At 42.4% G+C, this 18,050-nt stretch overlaps 1 protein-coding gene across 3 annotated transcripts in view; it reads right to left on the minus strand.

Moving 5' to 3' along the window:
• LOC121581256 (TBC1 domain family member 22B-like) overlaps window positions 1-18,050 on the minus strand; it is a 215,630-nt gene that overhangs the window by 177,194 nt on the left and 20,386 nt on the right. For all 3 annotated transcript variants that reach the window (XM_045224755.1, XM_045224756.1, XM_045224754.1), the window contains exon 6: window positions 567-637. In XM_045224755.1, the coding sequence (XP_045080690.1) occupies window positions 567-637 (71 nt within the window). The remainder of the gene's footprint in view (window positions 1-566; window positions 638-18,050) is intronic.

The raw sequence follows: 18,050 nt of genomic DNA on the forward strand, positions 1-18,050 counted from the left end.
CTTGGATATCATGGGCAGGACAGGCTCTAACAATGGGAATTCCAAACGACCTGTTGTGTGTTATGACATTTTTATCATGGCTGTGATGTGGTCATAGCCACGAGGCGAAGATAATTAAAGAAGACTGAGATGGGTTCTTTTGGGGTATTTTCGCATATAGTCCTCTTTAAATGAACCGATCTCAGTCCTCTTTAAAGTGAACTCCGGGGTAAAAACTCAGTTCTCTTTGTATTCCCTTCCTTTTGAATGAAAACTCAACTCTTTTGCCAGTTCACAGCCCTCTTTGCGTTCACATTGTTATGTTTAGAAAGGAACCAAGATCTTTCCCCAACATGCACTCTGGGTTTTTACAAAGTGATTGGACACCTCTCGAGATGGTCTCAGTTCGGTTCGCTTCGGGGGCTCTTTTGAGGGGTCTGAGTTCTTTTGAAGTGTTCACACTGCACAAAAAATTTACCGAGTTCACAAAAATTGTCTGAAAGGGAACAAGTGTGAAAACACCCTTAAAGACAACTGAGATCGTTCTTTTAAAAAAGAGGACTATATGTGAAAACACCCTTACTTACCGAAAGGAGCTTCCACGTGATTGGACGAACCTGGCGCGGAATTCCAGACCAGCTCAACTTTCGTAATTCCTCTGAAAAGGGAACAGACAGAGAATTACATTATGACACACAATATACAAGACCACTGAAATTCTTTGCCTGAAGAAAGCAAAAGAAAATAGAATAATTAAATGAACACAAAATGTAAACAATTCCATATTGCACTACGAAGCCTTAGGATACAGATAAGCCTACAGCATCACCCTAATGCATTTATCATGTTTGCTTCGGGGGAAAACATATTTCCTGGAAAGACAGCGACATGCATATTTACTGTACAGCCTATTTCCCCCAAATACTCAGAATTCCCTGTTATGCAACACATACAGAGTCCATGATGCCAGAAGTTGAACCCAAAACATATGTTTGCTCTAGAGGAAAGAATGTGGTGTATATTTTTCCCAAATTCCCTGATATCCAACACATACAGGCATTGGGGTTGCAGGAAATGAATTCCAAACCCAAAGCTTCTCCTCACTGCTCTGACATCCATAACATTAGCATTTGATAGGTTTAAAGAGGTTTCCCACCACATGGTCAGGAGGCCAGGTTCAGGGGCCCACGAGCATTAATGTGAATAAATCTCAGAGAGAGGTGCAAATTGGACTTTTAAATTAGAAAAGAGGAGCTCTCCCCGGGTCTATAAAACCACCAGAAAATATGGTTTATGCTGGATTCTTCAGATTGACTGTGTCCCAATTGGCAACCTATACCCTATGTTGTGCACTTTGACCAGGGCCCATTAGTGCTCTGGTCAAAAGCAATGTCCTACTGTATATAAGAAATAGGGTCCCATTTGGGACGCAACCATGATTTAATGCTGGATTCTTTCACATTATTTCCACTGCTTACTTCAAACTCTGCGAGAGTGGACCGTACTAAGATGGGCATAAAAACACCCCTATTTGAAGAGGAAAGGTTTTTATTTCCATTTCCTGTTGACCACACGTACAACTGTGCTGGGTACTCTACCCATTGATTACTGTAGCAACAAAAATACTGACTGAGGAAACTGGCTGAGTACATAGCAGAGGAACCTTTACATATTCAGAAAAGGACATTCAGAAATGAGCTAGATACCCTTCCTATCTCAATAAAATGATGACACTGATTGGGGACTTGCTAGCTGAATAGTTTCGCTTTGTACATAACTTTATAGTTCTATGGTTTGTGCACAACAGAACAACATGAACAATTTCTCTTCACTTGATGAAAGTCCTTGAAAATACATGTATAGCAGTGAATGAACATGAGGTACAGAATTACCCTTGGTTGCATTAGTCTGTGCACTAAACTATAGAAACCTTTAGATAGAGATATGACATTGAACCATCTCTCAACTCAGAGAGCGCTTGTATATACATAGAGATGTGGAGATCCTATTGAAATGCAGTTAATTCTCAGTATTGCTATAGTTTGCAATGAGCCGAGGGCTTTTCAACTTGTCCTGACTAGAGAGCAATAAAAAGGTGTGCGTCCCACGTGTAGGCAACTATATTCAGCTGTGGAACGATCTTTGTCGGAGTGGATGGTCGGGGGGCTGGAACATACTTATAATTGTTATTTTCAAATACAATCTCTTTTTAGGCTTAGTTGTGGTCAATTTGCAGTGTATAAATTATTATAATTACGTTCCACCATCCACTCCAAAAAAAAATCATCCCACAGCTGAATATAGTTGCTTACCCGTGGGATGCACACTCCTGCCCTGTAAAGTACCCTACTTTTAGCCAGAGCCCTATAGACCATGGTAAAAAGTAGTGCACTATAAATTGAATAATAGGGTGCCATTTGGGACGCACTCAACGCCTTCACCTGTGTCATTCATCCATAATTCACAAATGGCAATGCATCTAGCTTCGCTTCAGCCTAACTAAAGTTTAGGACTGCATCATTAACATTCCGCTTGCCTATTCCAATCCAAATTCCACACAAATTCAACAAGAATCTCTTCAGTGTAATTGCATATTGTGCATTGTCTCACTCATGTTAGGAGAGCGGGGGAAACTGATTTGAGTGTAAATGAGATGACACCGGCAGGCAAAACAGCGCAACACCGCTTCCTCTCCCCATCTCGCTCTCCCCCTCGCTCTCCCTCCATCCCTCCCACTCTACCTCCCTCCATGTAAAAACAGATGCATCTCCGATTTAGGCCTAAACCCCACCTTGACTCTTGTTCAGAGCGCTGGTGTGAAATTGGTACAACACAGCAGACATATTGATTAGTTCCAAATTACTTTGCCCGGCAGTTCTAAAACAAACGTAATAGAGTATTGTGTTAGTGACAGATATTGCAATGGGAAATGTTGGCCTGTTCTAAACAGGAAGCGCAGGATTAGTCCATTGGCTAAATCGAGTGTCCACTTATACAACTACTAATACGTTGTATAGCCTATCACTAATGCGTTGTATACCATCGCCACTTACGCTAGGCTACATTCTGAGCATGTTTGTTTTCCATCTATGTATGGAGATTCAAAACCCTTTTTCAGAAGACAGCAAGAAATCAAGCATTCATTATAATTGATATACCATATAAAATCAACAACACAGTGCCACGGTAGGCATAGGATAAAGGCTAGCCTACAGGATATAGCTATTTCTGCTGACGTACATAGATTCCATAGTGAATCACAGCCCACTACAATCGCGTCCAAATAATCTCTCCTTCCTCCTGAAGTGTGCAGTCGTTCACTACTCCACACAAGTTTAAAAGCATTGAATTGGTGTAGGCATGGGCAACAGTGAGTTTGCCTAGAAGGTCAGCACCAGTCAATTCGTCAACAGTGAAGAGGCGACTCCGGGATGCTGACCTTCTAGGCAGAGTTGCAAAGAAAAAGCCATATCTCAGACTGGCCAATAAAAAGAAAAGATTAAGATGAGCAGTCTGAGATATAGCTTTTTCTTTGCAACTCTGCATAGAAGGTCAGCATCCCGGAGACGTCTCTTCACTGTTGACGTTGAGACTGGTGTTTTACAAGTACTATTTAATGAAGCTGCCAGTTGAGGACCTGTGAGGCGTCTGTTTCTCAAACTAGACACTCAAATGTATTTGTCCTCTTGCTCAGTTGTGCACCGGGGCCTCCCACTCCTCTTTCTATTCTGGTTAGAGCCAGTTTGTGCTGTTCTGTGAAGGGAGTAGTGCACAGCGTTGTACGAGATCTTCAGTTTCTTGGCAATTTCTCGCATGGAATAGCCTTAATTTCTCAGAACAAGAATAGACTGACTGAGTTTCAGAAGAAAGTTATTTGTTTCTGGCCATTTTGAGCCTGTAATCAAACCCACAATTGCTGATGCTCCAGATACTCAACTAGTCTCAAGAAGGCCAGTTTTATTGCTTCTTTAAATCAGCACAACAGTTTTCAGCTGTGCTAACATAATTGCAAAAGGGTTTTCTAATGATCAATTATTCTTTTAAAATGATAAACTTGGATTAGCAAACACAACGTGCCATTGGAACACAGGACTGATGGTTGCTGATAATATACACACACACACACACACACACACACACAGTATTTATATTCCGGACTCCGACATTGCTCGCCCTAATATTATATACTTCTTAATTCCATTCTTGTACTTTTAGATGTGTGTGTATTGTTGTGACTTGTTAGATATTAATGCACTGTTGGAGCTAGGAACACAAGCATTTCACTACAGCCGCAATAACATCTGCTAAATATGTGTATGCGACCAATAACATTTGATTTGAATGAGATTATTAAAATGGCATGGGCTTGGTAATTAACCCAAACCTAACCTTCTAGAGCCACAGGGCAGCTGGTGGGAAGGAGAGGAGAGGCATGGTGAAATGGTGCAGAAGAAAGAGGGACAGAGTGCAAAGAAAGGAGAAGGTCAGGAGCAGAGAGCAGGAGAGATAGGGAGGAGGGTAGAGAAAGAGGTAGATAGACGACAGTGGAGGGGAGGGAGAACCACACCACATTCACAGTTACACTGAGGGAGCAGCTTTAATGAACCAAGGCTTTACAGGGTGGGAAGAGACTATAGGTAAAGGAATCCACTCAATTCATTAAATACAGAGCTACTTAAGGGTGTCTCTCCTCAGTCCGCACTCTGCACCTTCGAACCCTCATTTGCGCCGTCAGCCGCAGAAATTGGTCAATGAATCTTACTAGCCGTTAATTAAACTATCTGTTATATTTTCCCCAACTGACATTAATCTCACAGTGGGGAGATAGAGTCAGACACAGACTTATACACTTTGTCTCCCCAGGCACTGATGACCTCCAAAGAGGACGTTCTCATGGCCATGCGTGCGTGTGCACGCTGGTTGAAGGCTTCTGTGTTTGGGAGGGTTGGAAGTCAGATATTTCCCTGGCACCATCTGGCCAGCAGAGTGAAAGCATCTGCCTGCTGCAGCCATACATCACAGATTGAACATCACAGAACATGATGGAACACACCCTCTGTGCTCGCTGCATTCTAAACACTGCTCGAAACTGACAAAGATGGCAAGATGACCGCAGCTGGGAAGAAGGCCGCAGCTGGAAAAATCTCAAATTACATTCTATTCACACATAGGGATTAGGTCAAAAGTACTGCGCTACATGGGTGCCTTTGGTTGAAAGTAGTGCACTAATGGTTGAAAATGAGTGCACTATAATGGTAATAGAATGTTATTTAAGATGTGGTCTGCATGTCCCTTTAACATTGTCTCCCTAGCTGACTCAGTCAGCTAACTGATGAGGAAATTCCATCCGGAGCTCCTGCTACATGGAAAAGGAAACAACACGACCTTGCTCCGTTTCGTAGAGCCAGCTCTTAAATTGCAAATGCTGTTTCATTAGTCGCCGTAGCTGTCATGTTTCTCAGAAAACACGTATTCTTCAAGAATATATCACTTGTGCATTATAATAAAATAGTGAAGCATGAAACGGTAGTTGTACAAGGTCCCTGGGGACGTGGACCCAGAGCTAAATCAAATCAGAAGTCTCAGAGCCCTAAATGAGATTATGAGGGAAAGCACAGTGTGAAGCACACAGTCAGTCAGCATTGTGTCTGTGAGCTATGAGGCTAATCTAAGAGAAACAGAGGAAAGGCATATCCTAGACAGGGTGACACAGGCCAAGTTAAAAAATTAAAGCCGAATGCCAACTAAATGAAAATGCCAGCACAGACCACTAATGACAAATAGAATATAGTGTAGGCCTATTTCTTCTAAAGAGAAGGGGGGGAGACTCGGTCAGGCTTCGACCCCTGGAATCATATAAACACACATAGCTAAGACATGGAAAAATGTGTAGAATTGCAGGAAATGAGCTTTAAAAACAGCAAAACAATATTCTGCCCCATGTAAAATGTGTAGAATTGCTGAAAATTAGCTTCCCCCCCACACTAACATTTACACCGCTGCTGAAAAATCCTAGGGAAAACACTGTGTTGTGTCAGAGAATCTCTCTCCCTGAGGTCACTTCCTATCCCAGACACCTTGTCCTTAGACTACTGAGTTAATGGTTTATTCATGAGCTCACACCGGATTGGCCTTTGCTACAGTAGTTTCGCTTGTGGCCACTCAGGTACTTTGTAACATTGTGTACCTCCTGTTTAAGCATCGCAACAGCTGTATCCCTATGGGAGAAGTTGAAGTAATGGATGCTAAGTATCTTAAATATTGCAATGTTTATAATGTACGGTAGAATCCCAACACAGATTGTGTCGTTTCATTCTCCAGATGGAGAGTCAAGTGCTTGGATTTGAGTCCAAATCCTGTGTGTGTGTGTGTGTGTGTGTGTGTGTGTGTGTGTGTGTGTGTGTGTGTGTGTGTGTGTGTGTGTGTGTGTGTGAAAGAGTGAAATATAAAATAAAAAAAGGCAGAGAAAGAGGCCATTTATCAGGAAAAATGAGAGCTGTCAGTCTGTGTGCTGCCTGAGTGAGGTAGTGATGGCAGAGGGAGGCAGACAGTTGGCAGGCCGGAGTCATGCACTATTCAGACACTACTCAGATGGAGAGGGGGCAATGGGGCGGACAGACAGCCAAGAGGTCCTCACACACACACAGCTCACAGACACACACACACAACCAAAAACACCGAAAATACTGATCAATAAACAAACACCTCACTCAACTTCTCCTGACTGACTACCTTGCTGCCACGAATCCACTCCAGCCCACTACTTAACAAATACCAAAACACAGCCCTCTTTTGAATAGAAGCATGTCACCAATATAAAACAAACACTTCCTTGTCTATCTCAGATATACAGTTGAAGTCGGAAGTTTACATACACTTAGGTTGGAGTCATTAAAACTTGTTTTTCAACCACTCCACAAATTTCTTGTTAACAAACTATAGTTTTGGCAAGTCGGTTAGGACATCTACTTTGTGCATGACACAAGTCATTTTTCCAACAATTGTTTACAGACAGATTATTTCACTTATAATTCACTGTATCACAATTCCAGTGGGTCAGAAGTTTACATACACTAAGTTGACTGTGCCTTTAAACAGCTTGGAAAATTCCAGAAAATTATGTCATGGCTTTAGAAGCTTCTGAATCGGCTAATTTACATAATTTCAGTCAATTGGAGCTGTACCTGTGGATGTATTTCAAGGCCTACCTTCAAACTCAGTGCCTCTTTGCTTGACATCATGGGAAAATCAAAAGAAATCAGCCAAGACCTCAGAAAAGAATTGTAGACCTCCACAAGTCTGGTTCATCCTTGGGAGCAATTTCCAAATGCCTGAATGTACCACGTTCATCTGTACAAACAATAGTATGCAAGTATAAACACCATGGGACCACGCAGCCGTCATACCGCTCAGGAAGGAGACACATTCTGTCTCCTAGAGATGAACGTACTTTGGTGCGAAAAGTGCAAATCAATCCCAGAACAACAGCAAAGGACCTTGTGAAGATGCTGGAGGAAACAGGTACAAAAGTATCTATATCCACAGTAAAATGAGTCCTATATTGACATAACCTGAAAGGCCGCTCAGCAAGGAAGAAGCCACTGCTCCAAAACTGCCATAAAAAAGCCAGACTACGGTTTGCAACTGCACATGGGGACAAAGATCGTACTTTTTTGAGAAATGTCCTCTGGTCTGATGAAACAAAAATAGATCTGTTTGGACATAATGACGTCGTTATGTTTGGAGGAAAATGGTGGTGCTTGCAAGCCGAAGAACACCATCCCAACGTGAAGCACGGGGGTGGCAGCATCATGCTGTGGGGGTGCTTTACTGCAGGAGGGACTGGTGCACTACACAAAACAGATGGATATATTGAACTAACATCTCAAGACATCAGTCAGGAAGTTAAAGCTTGGTTGCAAATGGGTCTTCCAAATGGACAATGACCCCAAGCATACTTCCAAAGTTGTGGCAAAATGGCTTAAGGACAACAAAGTCAAGGTATTGGAGTGGCCATCACAAAGCCCTGACCTCAATCCTATAGAACATTTGTGGGCAGAACTGAAAAGGCGTGTGCGAGCAAGGAGGCCTATAAACCTGACTCAGTTACACCAGCTCTGTCAAGAGGAATGGGCCAAAATTCACCCGACTTATTGTGGGAAGCTTGTGGAAGGCTATCCAAAACGTTTGACCCAAGTTAAACAATTTAAAGGCAATGCTACCAAATACTAATTGAGTGTGTGTAAACTTCTGACCCACTGGGAATGTGATGAAAGAAATAAAAGCTGAAATAAATAATTCTCTACTATTGTTCTGACATTTCACATTCTTAAAATAAAGTGGTGGTCCTAACTGACCTAAGAAAGGGATTTTTACTAGGATTAAATGTCAGGAATTGTAAAAAAAAACTGAGTTTAAATATATTTGGCTAAGGTGTATGTAAACCTCAGACTTCAACTGTAGGCCTAGAAAAACCCTAAAGTGATAGGCTATAATCTCAGATAGTGACAGCAGATCCCGTAGGCCTATTTCTATCATGGCTGACAACAACCCGATAAAGAAATCAGGCCTAAGCCTAACTCCACATCCCCAGCAACATCCCCCTGCACTGTCTATGTCCGATGTAGGCCTGTAAAACTAACGTGGACAGGCTCCAATCTCAGTGGCACGCAGATCCCCATTTCTTGAAACACAGGGGCCCAAGACAACATCCCCAGCAGACAACCTAGGGCCTCCCTCCACATCATCACTATCATGGCTAACAAGGATGTCATCCGGCCTGACGCATTTATTCGGCGCTGTAAAAGTTTTAGCTGGTGCTCTAAACCTTCAGCACCGTGTCTGTCTGTGTGAGAGAGAGTACAGTGCTAACTCAGGTAAAGGATGAAGAGACAAGCAGCAGGTGAGGACAGGCTCATAAACTAATGGGAGTGTTGTAAAAAGATACTCCTCCGTATTACCACCTGGCTTCTGGACAATGAAATGTAGTCTACGTCCCAATTGGCACCCTATTCCCTATAAAGTGCACTACTTTTGACCCAAGCATATATAGTGCACTAGACCTATATAGGCAATAGGGTGCCATTTGGGATGCAGCCATGGTGAGATATAGTGTAGGTGACTGGGGAGTGAACGGTACAGTAAGGACCCTGTCAACTCCCCCTAGCCCGGCATCTCAAAGTCACCGCAGAGAGAGGTGGTCGGTTTCTTAAACTGATTGCATTATAAATTCCCCTACTTCTTATAAATGATCCTACTTCTCTCGTTAAGTTTTTAACAACGTACAATATTCTAATTTCAGAAGACACATTTCAAAACCAACTTATTAAAACTTTTCCCTAAAGTCTCTTAAGTGTGTGTGATGCCAGCTTTTTAATGAGGTTGAGTAAAAATAAAATGTTTCAGGGCCTAAAATGCCAGTTGTGAGGCAGGGATTATGAGGAAGCCGCCAGATCTCTATATTGGTTGTGATTTGGTTCACGGAGAGTTCACAGTCATAGTCTTTGTCCTACTGTGGGAAGCCAAGTTCTGCCTGGCTACCACTGAACCACACTGTAATCTAGTGAGTCATAATACCACTGTTAAGGCATCCACATGCTTCCAAGCCGAAACAATTCGGAAGAGTTTGTGCATATATTATGATGACATTTTGGTTCGTTTTGGACTTCGGTAAGGGTCCTTGCGGCTGTGCGGGCACACAAAAACATATTGAGGCAAGCCGAAGTCGGTAGCCGAAGTCTATTTCCCTTTGTCTGTGATTGGTCAACAGTAGGGATTCTTCAATAAAGTCTTTGTTGCCATTCAATGAGAGATGACTGGTTTTCATGCAAACTTTTTCATTGAGAGATACTACACCAAACATCTTAGTTAGATGTAAAATTGCGCGACTAAGATCTGCTCTGCAAAAATGTCAAAATGAATGACATTTCTAGAGTAATCTTAGACTAATTCCGACTATTTTGAGGAAGTGTATGTATACGGCGTCTCAAAATGGACAAACAGTACTATTGCCGCTTTTTTCTCGTTTTTCAAGCGAAGGTCTTTTAAGGGAGTATGCGAGCACACTCGTTCGGTTAGGCGCCAGCCGAATTTAAGCATGCTGACGCCTTTAGACACACTTTCCTAAGAGGCTCATCAGCCACTGAGTACCACTGATTACAGCATACGTTCACTGGGGAAAAAGTCCATCTTTGGTAGCCGGAGGCCTTTCAAGTCTGGATTCCTCCAATTTGAGGCAGATAAAGTCAAAAGTACACAAACACACAACAAGCAACTCAAGTTGGTACTCTACAGCAGTTAGCTACTTCAGAGTAGCCTTAACATATCACTGGCCTGGACAGGCAAAAACACCTGGTATTGGTGACCAAACACCTGACTTTGTGTGTTAAGTAATTACGCACAAAGAAATTAGCAATCAGAAGAGGGAGACAACTGGCACTTGAGGGCTTGCCTGGTGAGACCTGCCATAGTAGAGCAGCATTAGGCCTAGGGCATCGCCATGAGCGACATCATCATCACAGTAGTTGTCATTTAGACTCTGGTCTCAAATTAACACAGAGGTCTGTGAAATACTGTACCACACCAAACAGAAACTTGAGCTACCATAGTGGTTCAACTCTCCAAAATGGAGATGCTGTTGATGTTTTTGGGGGGTTGAGTGTCTTATGCTCCAACTCTACCTTCCACTCTCCAGGGGGGTATTCATCATTGGATGATCTCGTCTTAAGAGACAACGTAACTAGCCATCTGGTGCTTTACCTGGAAATTCTACTCTTGACTAAACCCTGAGCCTATTTCCTAGAAAACCAATTTTCATACACAATGGAGAAATACCTCAGAAATTCCATTCCCCGTACAGATTCTACAAAATGTCAAAATTGATTTCAATTGAATTAGACGCACATTTTGAGTTCTGACGTCAACTATTAACTACAGAATGTCGTGGCTGCGATGGTAAGCCTATAATATTGGGAAATTGCTGTGCAACAGGATTGTCAGCTGTAACTGTGGTGTGACAGGCAGCAGTAACAGGGAGAGAGAGAGGCAAAGACAGGCAGAGGGAGAGAGAGAGAGAGAGAGAGAAAGAGAGAGAGAGAGAGAGAGAGAGAGAGAGAGAGAGAGAGAGAGAGAGAGAGAGAGAGAGAGAGAGAGAGAGAGAGAGAGGCGTAAGAAGAGAGAGGCAGAGAGTGAGAGGCGTAAGAAGAGAGAGGCAGGGAGTGAGAGGCGTAAGAAGAGAGAGGCAGAGAGTGAGAGGCGTAAGAAGAGAGAGGCAGAGAGTGAGAGGCGTAAGAAGAGAGAGGCAGAGAGTGAGAGGCGTAAGAAGAGAGTGGCAGAGAGACGAGAAGTAGCAGCAGCATTTAGAGGCTGCAGCAAGAGAGGAGATGAGTTCCATAGACCAGCAGCTCCCCCAACTGTAACAGGCAGAGAGAGGCAGATGGAGAGAGACCCAGCAGAAAGAGAAGCGGTAGAGAGAGAGAGACTAACAACAAGAGGAAGAAAGAGGGAACGCAAAAGAAAGAAGAGAGAAGGGGAAGAGAGTAAAAATGGGAGTGTATATGTGCGTAGGGGGGTTCAGTGTCCAGGGAAGATTGCCAGGGATGACGTGAGGGAACGGAGGGAGGAGAGAGAGAGAGAAAGTCAAAGCAAGGCCTAATCAGAGGAAAGAGCATCGCCATGGAAACGTCTATGTTGCCACCATCAGAGAGGGAGGTAATTGGCTGATGCTCGCCGCTCTTAGTCTCTCAAAATAACAAACTGTAAAAGCTGACCCTGTGACTGGGGAAATCCAGCTCACACAACTACACAGTGGTATCTATGCTATGGTTTCTGAAAACACTCATTAAAAAAGCAGAAGGACAGGGATAAAATATACACGGTTTCAAATGGTGCAGGTCAAATGTTTCAGTCAGAAACAAGCCTAACTTTCCTCTTTCAAAGTGGTTATATTTTATCACAAAAAAAAGGGAGGTTAGATTAAGATCATGATTCATGTCTGTGTATGGAAAGGCAGCCTGTTTGTCATAGGCCTATATTCCACAACTTTTGACCAGGTGCCATTTCAGGCGCAGCCCATGTATAGTATCTTTAACAGTTACCAATCATTGCTTAACTAGACCCCTGCCTGAGGCCAGGGATGTTCAGCTGGGTAAACTACAAAACAGGATCAATGAGTTAGCCAGCTAACTTTGATAAGAAAGCTAACCTTAGATATGCGTTTTAAGCTGTTGAGTCAATTAGTCCAGGGGTTACCAACCTTTTTTTCCCCAGGGACCCCTTTTTCATGTTTGAAAAATGTCACGCACTCCCAGCTTTTTTTATTTTTTTTTTTTATTGAGATAGCCTTTATTAAATATACCACCAGCTTGATTTTGTTGAATTTGAGGGACCTAGTTTTGAAGCTAATTTAATGCAATTATATGTAGTTTAACAAGACTCATGATTTATTTTAGGTAGGCTATATCCTTTTTTTTAGGTAGGCATTATAATTATAATGGATAAGAAAAATAAAGTGCAGACCAGATTTACCCCAAAAAAAATTCTGCCACCAAATATGTTTAATGATCATTTATATTAACCCTCAATTTAACTATACATATTCTGTTTTACAGAAAGTGAATAGATCAATTGATAGCGACAGAGTCACACATTGTATAACATTACTTCCCAAGCAAAGTCAATTTGTTTTTACTCCTCCACTTCAGAAGGTCGTAGCTCAGCTTCTGAATGTCAGAGACAAACCAAAAGATATTCCCATGTGCATCAGAGTCAAGTTTTCCTCGGGCAAATCAAGGAATGTCACACACAAAACCACAAAACATTGGTGCCCCCTAGGTTGGGAACCCCTGAATTAGACCAAGCCCACCCATTTCAAGCTTACATTTCGAAAACAAAAACAAAATATTTAGGCAAGTTAGCTGGCTAACTCATGGACTCTGCTATGTAGTATACCCCACTGGTTCAGCTGAAACCTAGCCTGTGGACTTATTTGATCTATTTTCAATTCTAACTTTGCATTCAACCTATTATGTAAAACACAGGGTTCATACACATTTTGACAGATAGAATTTCATGACTTTTCCATGACTCCATTACTTTTAACCGAATTTCCAAGACCAACCATTGGCGGCGTCTCTATGTAGGTATACATTACTTATTTTATTTTATTTAGTAGACTCTCTTATCCAGAGTGAATTACAGTAGTGAGTGCATACATGTTCATACTTTTTTCGTACCCACAACCTGGCGTTGCAAGCGCCATGCTCTACCAACTGAGCCACGAGGGACTACAAAAAAGTTTGCATTCATGTGGTATCGATACTGGGAGGCTGATCTCTGATCACATGTAGCCTACTGTCATTGTGCACTTAACCCCACACAAAGTAAAATACCTGTAAGCCAACTGTATAAAACACATGTTCAACACTTGGTCTGGAAAGCTACTGGGTGTGCAGGCTTTTGATCTAGCCCTACTCAAACGTCAGAGTCAGTTTATCAAGGTCAGTTTGAGCAGCTCATTTCTAAAATGGGGTTTGTTAGAGGGGGACTGGAACAAAAGCATACACACCCAATAGCTCTCCTGGAGGATGGTTGACCACCCTTGATGAAAACATCGTGACATTTTATAAAACAATTCACTCATTCAATATGTGAGGCACCGACTCATAGTTGGGAAAAAGCCAAAATGAAACGACAATCTGATTTAGGTTGTTTTGGATACTTTAAACCCTTTATTGTAATGTAAAAATATTGTATGATTACTTAAGGAAAATAATATATTTTCAAGGTTTTTCTATATTAGCCAGCATGCCCAATTTGAATACGCTAGCTCCAACTTCCCTGACCTGAGAAGTGTCGCAGCTGACTTGGCCCATTCAATATAACGTGCAACAGATCCATGAAATCAGACTGGTTTAGACAAAGAATAATTAGCTAGCTAGTTAGTAATGTAGTAGTATAACGTTTTCATTTACAATCAACAATGTAGTTATGAATAGAAGTGGCACCTTGTGTTGGGGACAATAAAAGGCCACTCTAAAATGTGCAGTTTTGTCACACAACACAAAGCCACATCTCAAGTTGAGGGAGCGTGCAATTGGCATGCTGACTACAGGAATGTCCACCTGAGCTGTTGCCAGATTATTTAATGTTAATTTCACTACCATAAGCCGCCTCTCCAATGTTGTTTTAGAGAATCTGGCAGTACGTCCAACGCCTCACAACCGCAGACCACGTGTAACCACGCCAGCCCAGGACCTCCACATCCGGCTTTTTCACCTGCGGGATCGTCTGAGACCAGCCACCCGGACAGCTGATGAAACTGAGGAGTATTTCTGTCTGTAATAAAGCCCTTTTGTGGAGATTTTTTTTTCCTGATTGGCTGATCCTGGCTCCCCAGTGGGTGGGCCTATGCCCTCCCAGGCCCACCCATGGCTGTGCCCCTGCACAGTCATGTGAAATCCATAGATTAGGGCCTAATGAATTTATTTCAATTGACTGATTTCCTTATATGAACTGTAACTCAGTAAAATCTTTTAAATTGGTGCGTTTATATTTTTGTTCAGTATATACAGTGCCTTCGGAAAGTATTCAGACCCCTTTACTTTTTCCACATTTTGTTACATTACAGCCTTATTCTAAAATACACACAATATCCCATAATGACAAAGCAACAGGTTTTTATACATCTTTGCTAATTTATAAAAAAAACTAAAACAGAAATATCACATTTACATAAGTATTCAGACCATTTACTCAGTACTTTGTTGAAACACCTTTGGTAGCGATTACAGCATCGAGTCTTCTTGTGTATGACACTACAAGCTTGCCTAAAACCTGTATTTGGGGAGTTTCTCCCATTCTTCTCTGCAGATCCTCTCAAGCTCTGTCAGGTTGGATGGGGAGCGTCGCTGCACAGCTGTTTTCAGGTCTCTCCAGAGATGTTCGATCGGTTCAAGTCCGGGCTCGGGCTGGGCCACTCAAGGACATTCAGAGACTTGTCCCGAAGCCACTTCTGCGTTGTCTTGGCTATGTGCTTAGGGTCGTTGTCCTGTTGGAAAGTGAACCTTCACCCCAGTCTGAGGTCCTGAGTGCTCTAGAGCAGGTTTTCATCAAGGATCTCTCTGTACTTTGCTCCGTTCATCTTTGCCTCGATCCTGACTGGTCTCCCAGTCCCTGCCGCTGAAAAACATCCCCACAGCATGATGCTGCCACCACCTTGCTTCACCGTAGTGATGGTACGAGGTTTCCTCCAGACGTGACATTTGGCATTCAGGCCAAAAAGTTCAATCTTGGTTTCATGAGACCAGACAATCTTGTTTATAATTGTCTGAGAGTCTTTAGGTGCCTTTTAGCAAACTCCAAGCAGGCTGTCATGTGCCTTTTACTGAGGAGTGGCTTCCGTCTGGCCAGTCTACCATAAAGGCCTGATTGGTGGAGTGCTGCAGAGATGGTTGTCCTTCTGGATGGTTCTCCCATCTCCACAGAGGAACTCTGGAGCTCTGTGAGAGTGACAATCAAGTTGAAGAAACATCTCAAGGACGATCAATGGAAACAGGATGCATCTGAGCTTAATTTCGAGTCTGATAGCAAAGGGTCTGAATACTTATTTACATAAGGTATTTCTGTTTTTAATTATGGGGTAGTGTGTGTAGATTGCTGAGGAAATGGTTTTATTTAATCCATTTTAGAATAAGGCTGTAACGTAACTAAATGTGGAAAAAGTCAAGGGGTCTGAATACTTTCCGAAGGCACTGTATATCAAAGATCAAACGACTGTTAGGCTACAAATCTTTTTATACAGCTGAAGCAAGTCACACAAATTTTTTTCAGGAAATATATATTTTCTAGTTCAGTCATATTTATCTTAGGTGTTTACTTTGCAGGCTGACTAGCACCTATTAAGTTGCAATGCCACATAATCCAAAATAAATGTTACATCTAATCTCTTTTCCAAAAATTACTGTAACGCGATTTACAAATGATAATTTTGATTCCCTTGATTGAACAGAATTCCCACTATTACAATGGCGAAGTGAATTGTTTGTTTCGCCAAAAATAATTGTTTAAATGAATTAGGGCTGTCCCTGACAAAAAAATATTGTTCAACCGAGAGTCGTCTGTACTTTCAACCAATCGATTGGTCGAGAGTTAAGATATATCAACTATTGTATTAACTTGGTCCAGCCCGAAGCTTGTGCTAGCAAACTTGTAAGGTTGTATAATATATTCTGGGTCCTCAGTGTTTCCTGCGCCAGTGAGCTCTGGAGAGACAGACAGCGGTAGGCTATTTTGCGCAAGGGATAGGAAGTAATCAGGTAGACCTATTTTATGACGTTTCCACCGGATCAGGACATTTTTTTCCCCCTTTCATGCTAAGTAGTAATAGAAAGGAAGAGAGCTGGAAAGATTTTTCAAATAGGCTACGTTGAGGAATTATTGCCATTCTCAATGGATGTAAAAACAGACTTAGTTTAGTTGCTGTTTGAGGCGAAGAAAACATTAATATGAGAAGCTCCACAGTGCTTGTGAGTTAAGACTATCAGAAATATTATCAGATCCCCAAATGGGCACACTTATAGGCCTACATTTGCGCGCAGGCAAATGTGTAATCCATATGTGTAATCAGGTGCGTGTCCTTACTCAAGATTGACAGCAGCACTCCAAACAAAAGAAAATGAATACATTTACAACTCATAAATGGAATGAAATAAACCCAAACTATTTTCTCACAAGTGTAGCCTAGGTTCTGCGCTCTGCAAGCAATGTGTCCACTCCTACAATGCCAAAGGTAAGACTGTAATAATAATATATTGAATGCATTAACAGAAATTACGTAACCAAACAAGCATTGTAGATTCGAAATTATGTGAATTTACTACTGGTGATACTGGTGAGCCATTCCCACGGCCTCCACAATGGATTAGTCCACTCAGACAGGCGTGAATCAGACAGGTGTCTCATGTGACACATATTCTTTTAGATAAATATATTTGCCACTTCTCCGTTTAAAAAATCTGTCGACCAACAGCCTCCCGACCAAACAATCGACCAGTCGACTAAATGAGAGAGAGATAGAGACAGCCAAAGGGAGAGAGAGGGGAGACAGAGGTAAAACTAAAGATGAGAGAGGATTTGAATGAGATCCAGTCATTCTCGCTCTCAGTGATGATAAATGGGTTTTGCCTGCTCTTGCCATGATCTATGTGGCCTAGCACTGTGAAGCCTGCTCTGTTCCGCTCTGTCAGATGCCTACCTCTGCCAGGTTCACTGCTCTGTCTGGAGAAACCCAGAAACCCTGACATAGACAGACTGCACTAATGCTCAAAATCAAAAAACACACCCACTCACAAACACAGATGGCTGATGATTGTTTGAATTAGATACAAAAACTGTAAATATTGCATCTGGAAAAACTAAAGTACCTGAATGTCACAAATATTTTGTAAAGAAAATTAAGAACTGGGAATGACAAGAAAAAGAGTGATTCATTTTTTAGGCCTAAGGGTTTGAGCCTTGCTCCAGCCCATGCCTCATCTTCTAATTGTTAAACAGGTGAGAGCAGAGAGTGGAGCAGTCAGCCAGTTGTTCACACACACACACACCTCTGGAGACAAATCCCAACATGGAGGGCTAGACCCACAAATGAGGCTGCAATCCATCAGGCTGAAGAAAGAAAGAATGAAGCGCACGCACACACCTTCCCCGACACACACAAACACACACTTCCCCCAACATCAAGGACAAGAGTCAGAGCTGTCGTTCTACACTAGAGGGCAGCGTCTCCCCCGATAGATAGCTGTGTGATTGAGAGAGGGATGAGTAGGTGAGGTGTGAGTGAGAAAGAGCGACAGAGCGAGAGCAATGGAGGTTTGAGCGAGCGTTGTTGGTGGTGAAAGGACTGATCAATGGCTATGTAGTGCTACAGATGCTGTGATGTCACAGAGAGGAGACCAAGGCAAAAACCAACCTCAACCACAGGACAACACAACCATCCATCTCTGTCACTCACTCCCTCTAGGCTCTCTCTTTCTCTCTGTCAATCCATCCGTCTCCCTCACCCGATCTCCCTCTCC

The sequence above is a fragment of the Coregonus clupeaformis genome, chromosome 14 (assembly GCF_020615455.1).
Source record: "Coregonus clupeaformis isolate EN_2021a chromosome 14, ASM2061545v1, whole genome shotgun sequence".
NCBI classification, from domain to species: Eukaryota; Metazoa; Chordata; class Actinopteri; order Salmoniformes; family Salmonidae; genus Coregonus; species Coregonus clupeaformis.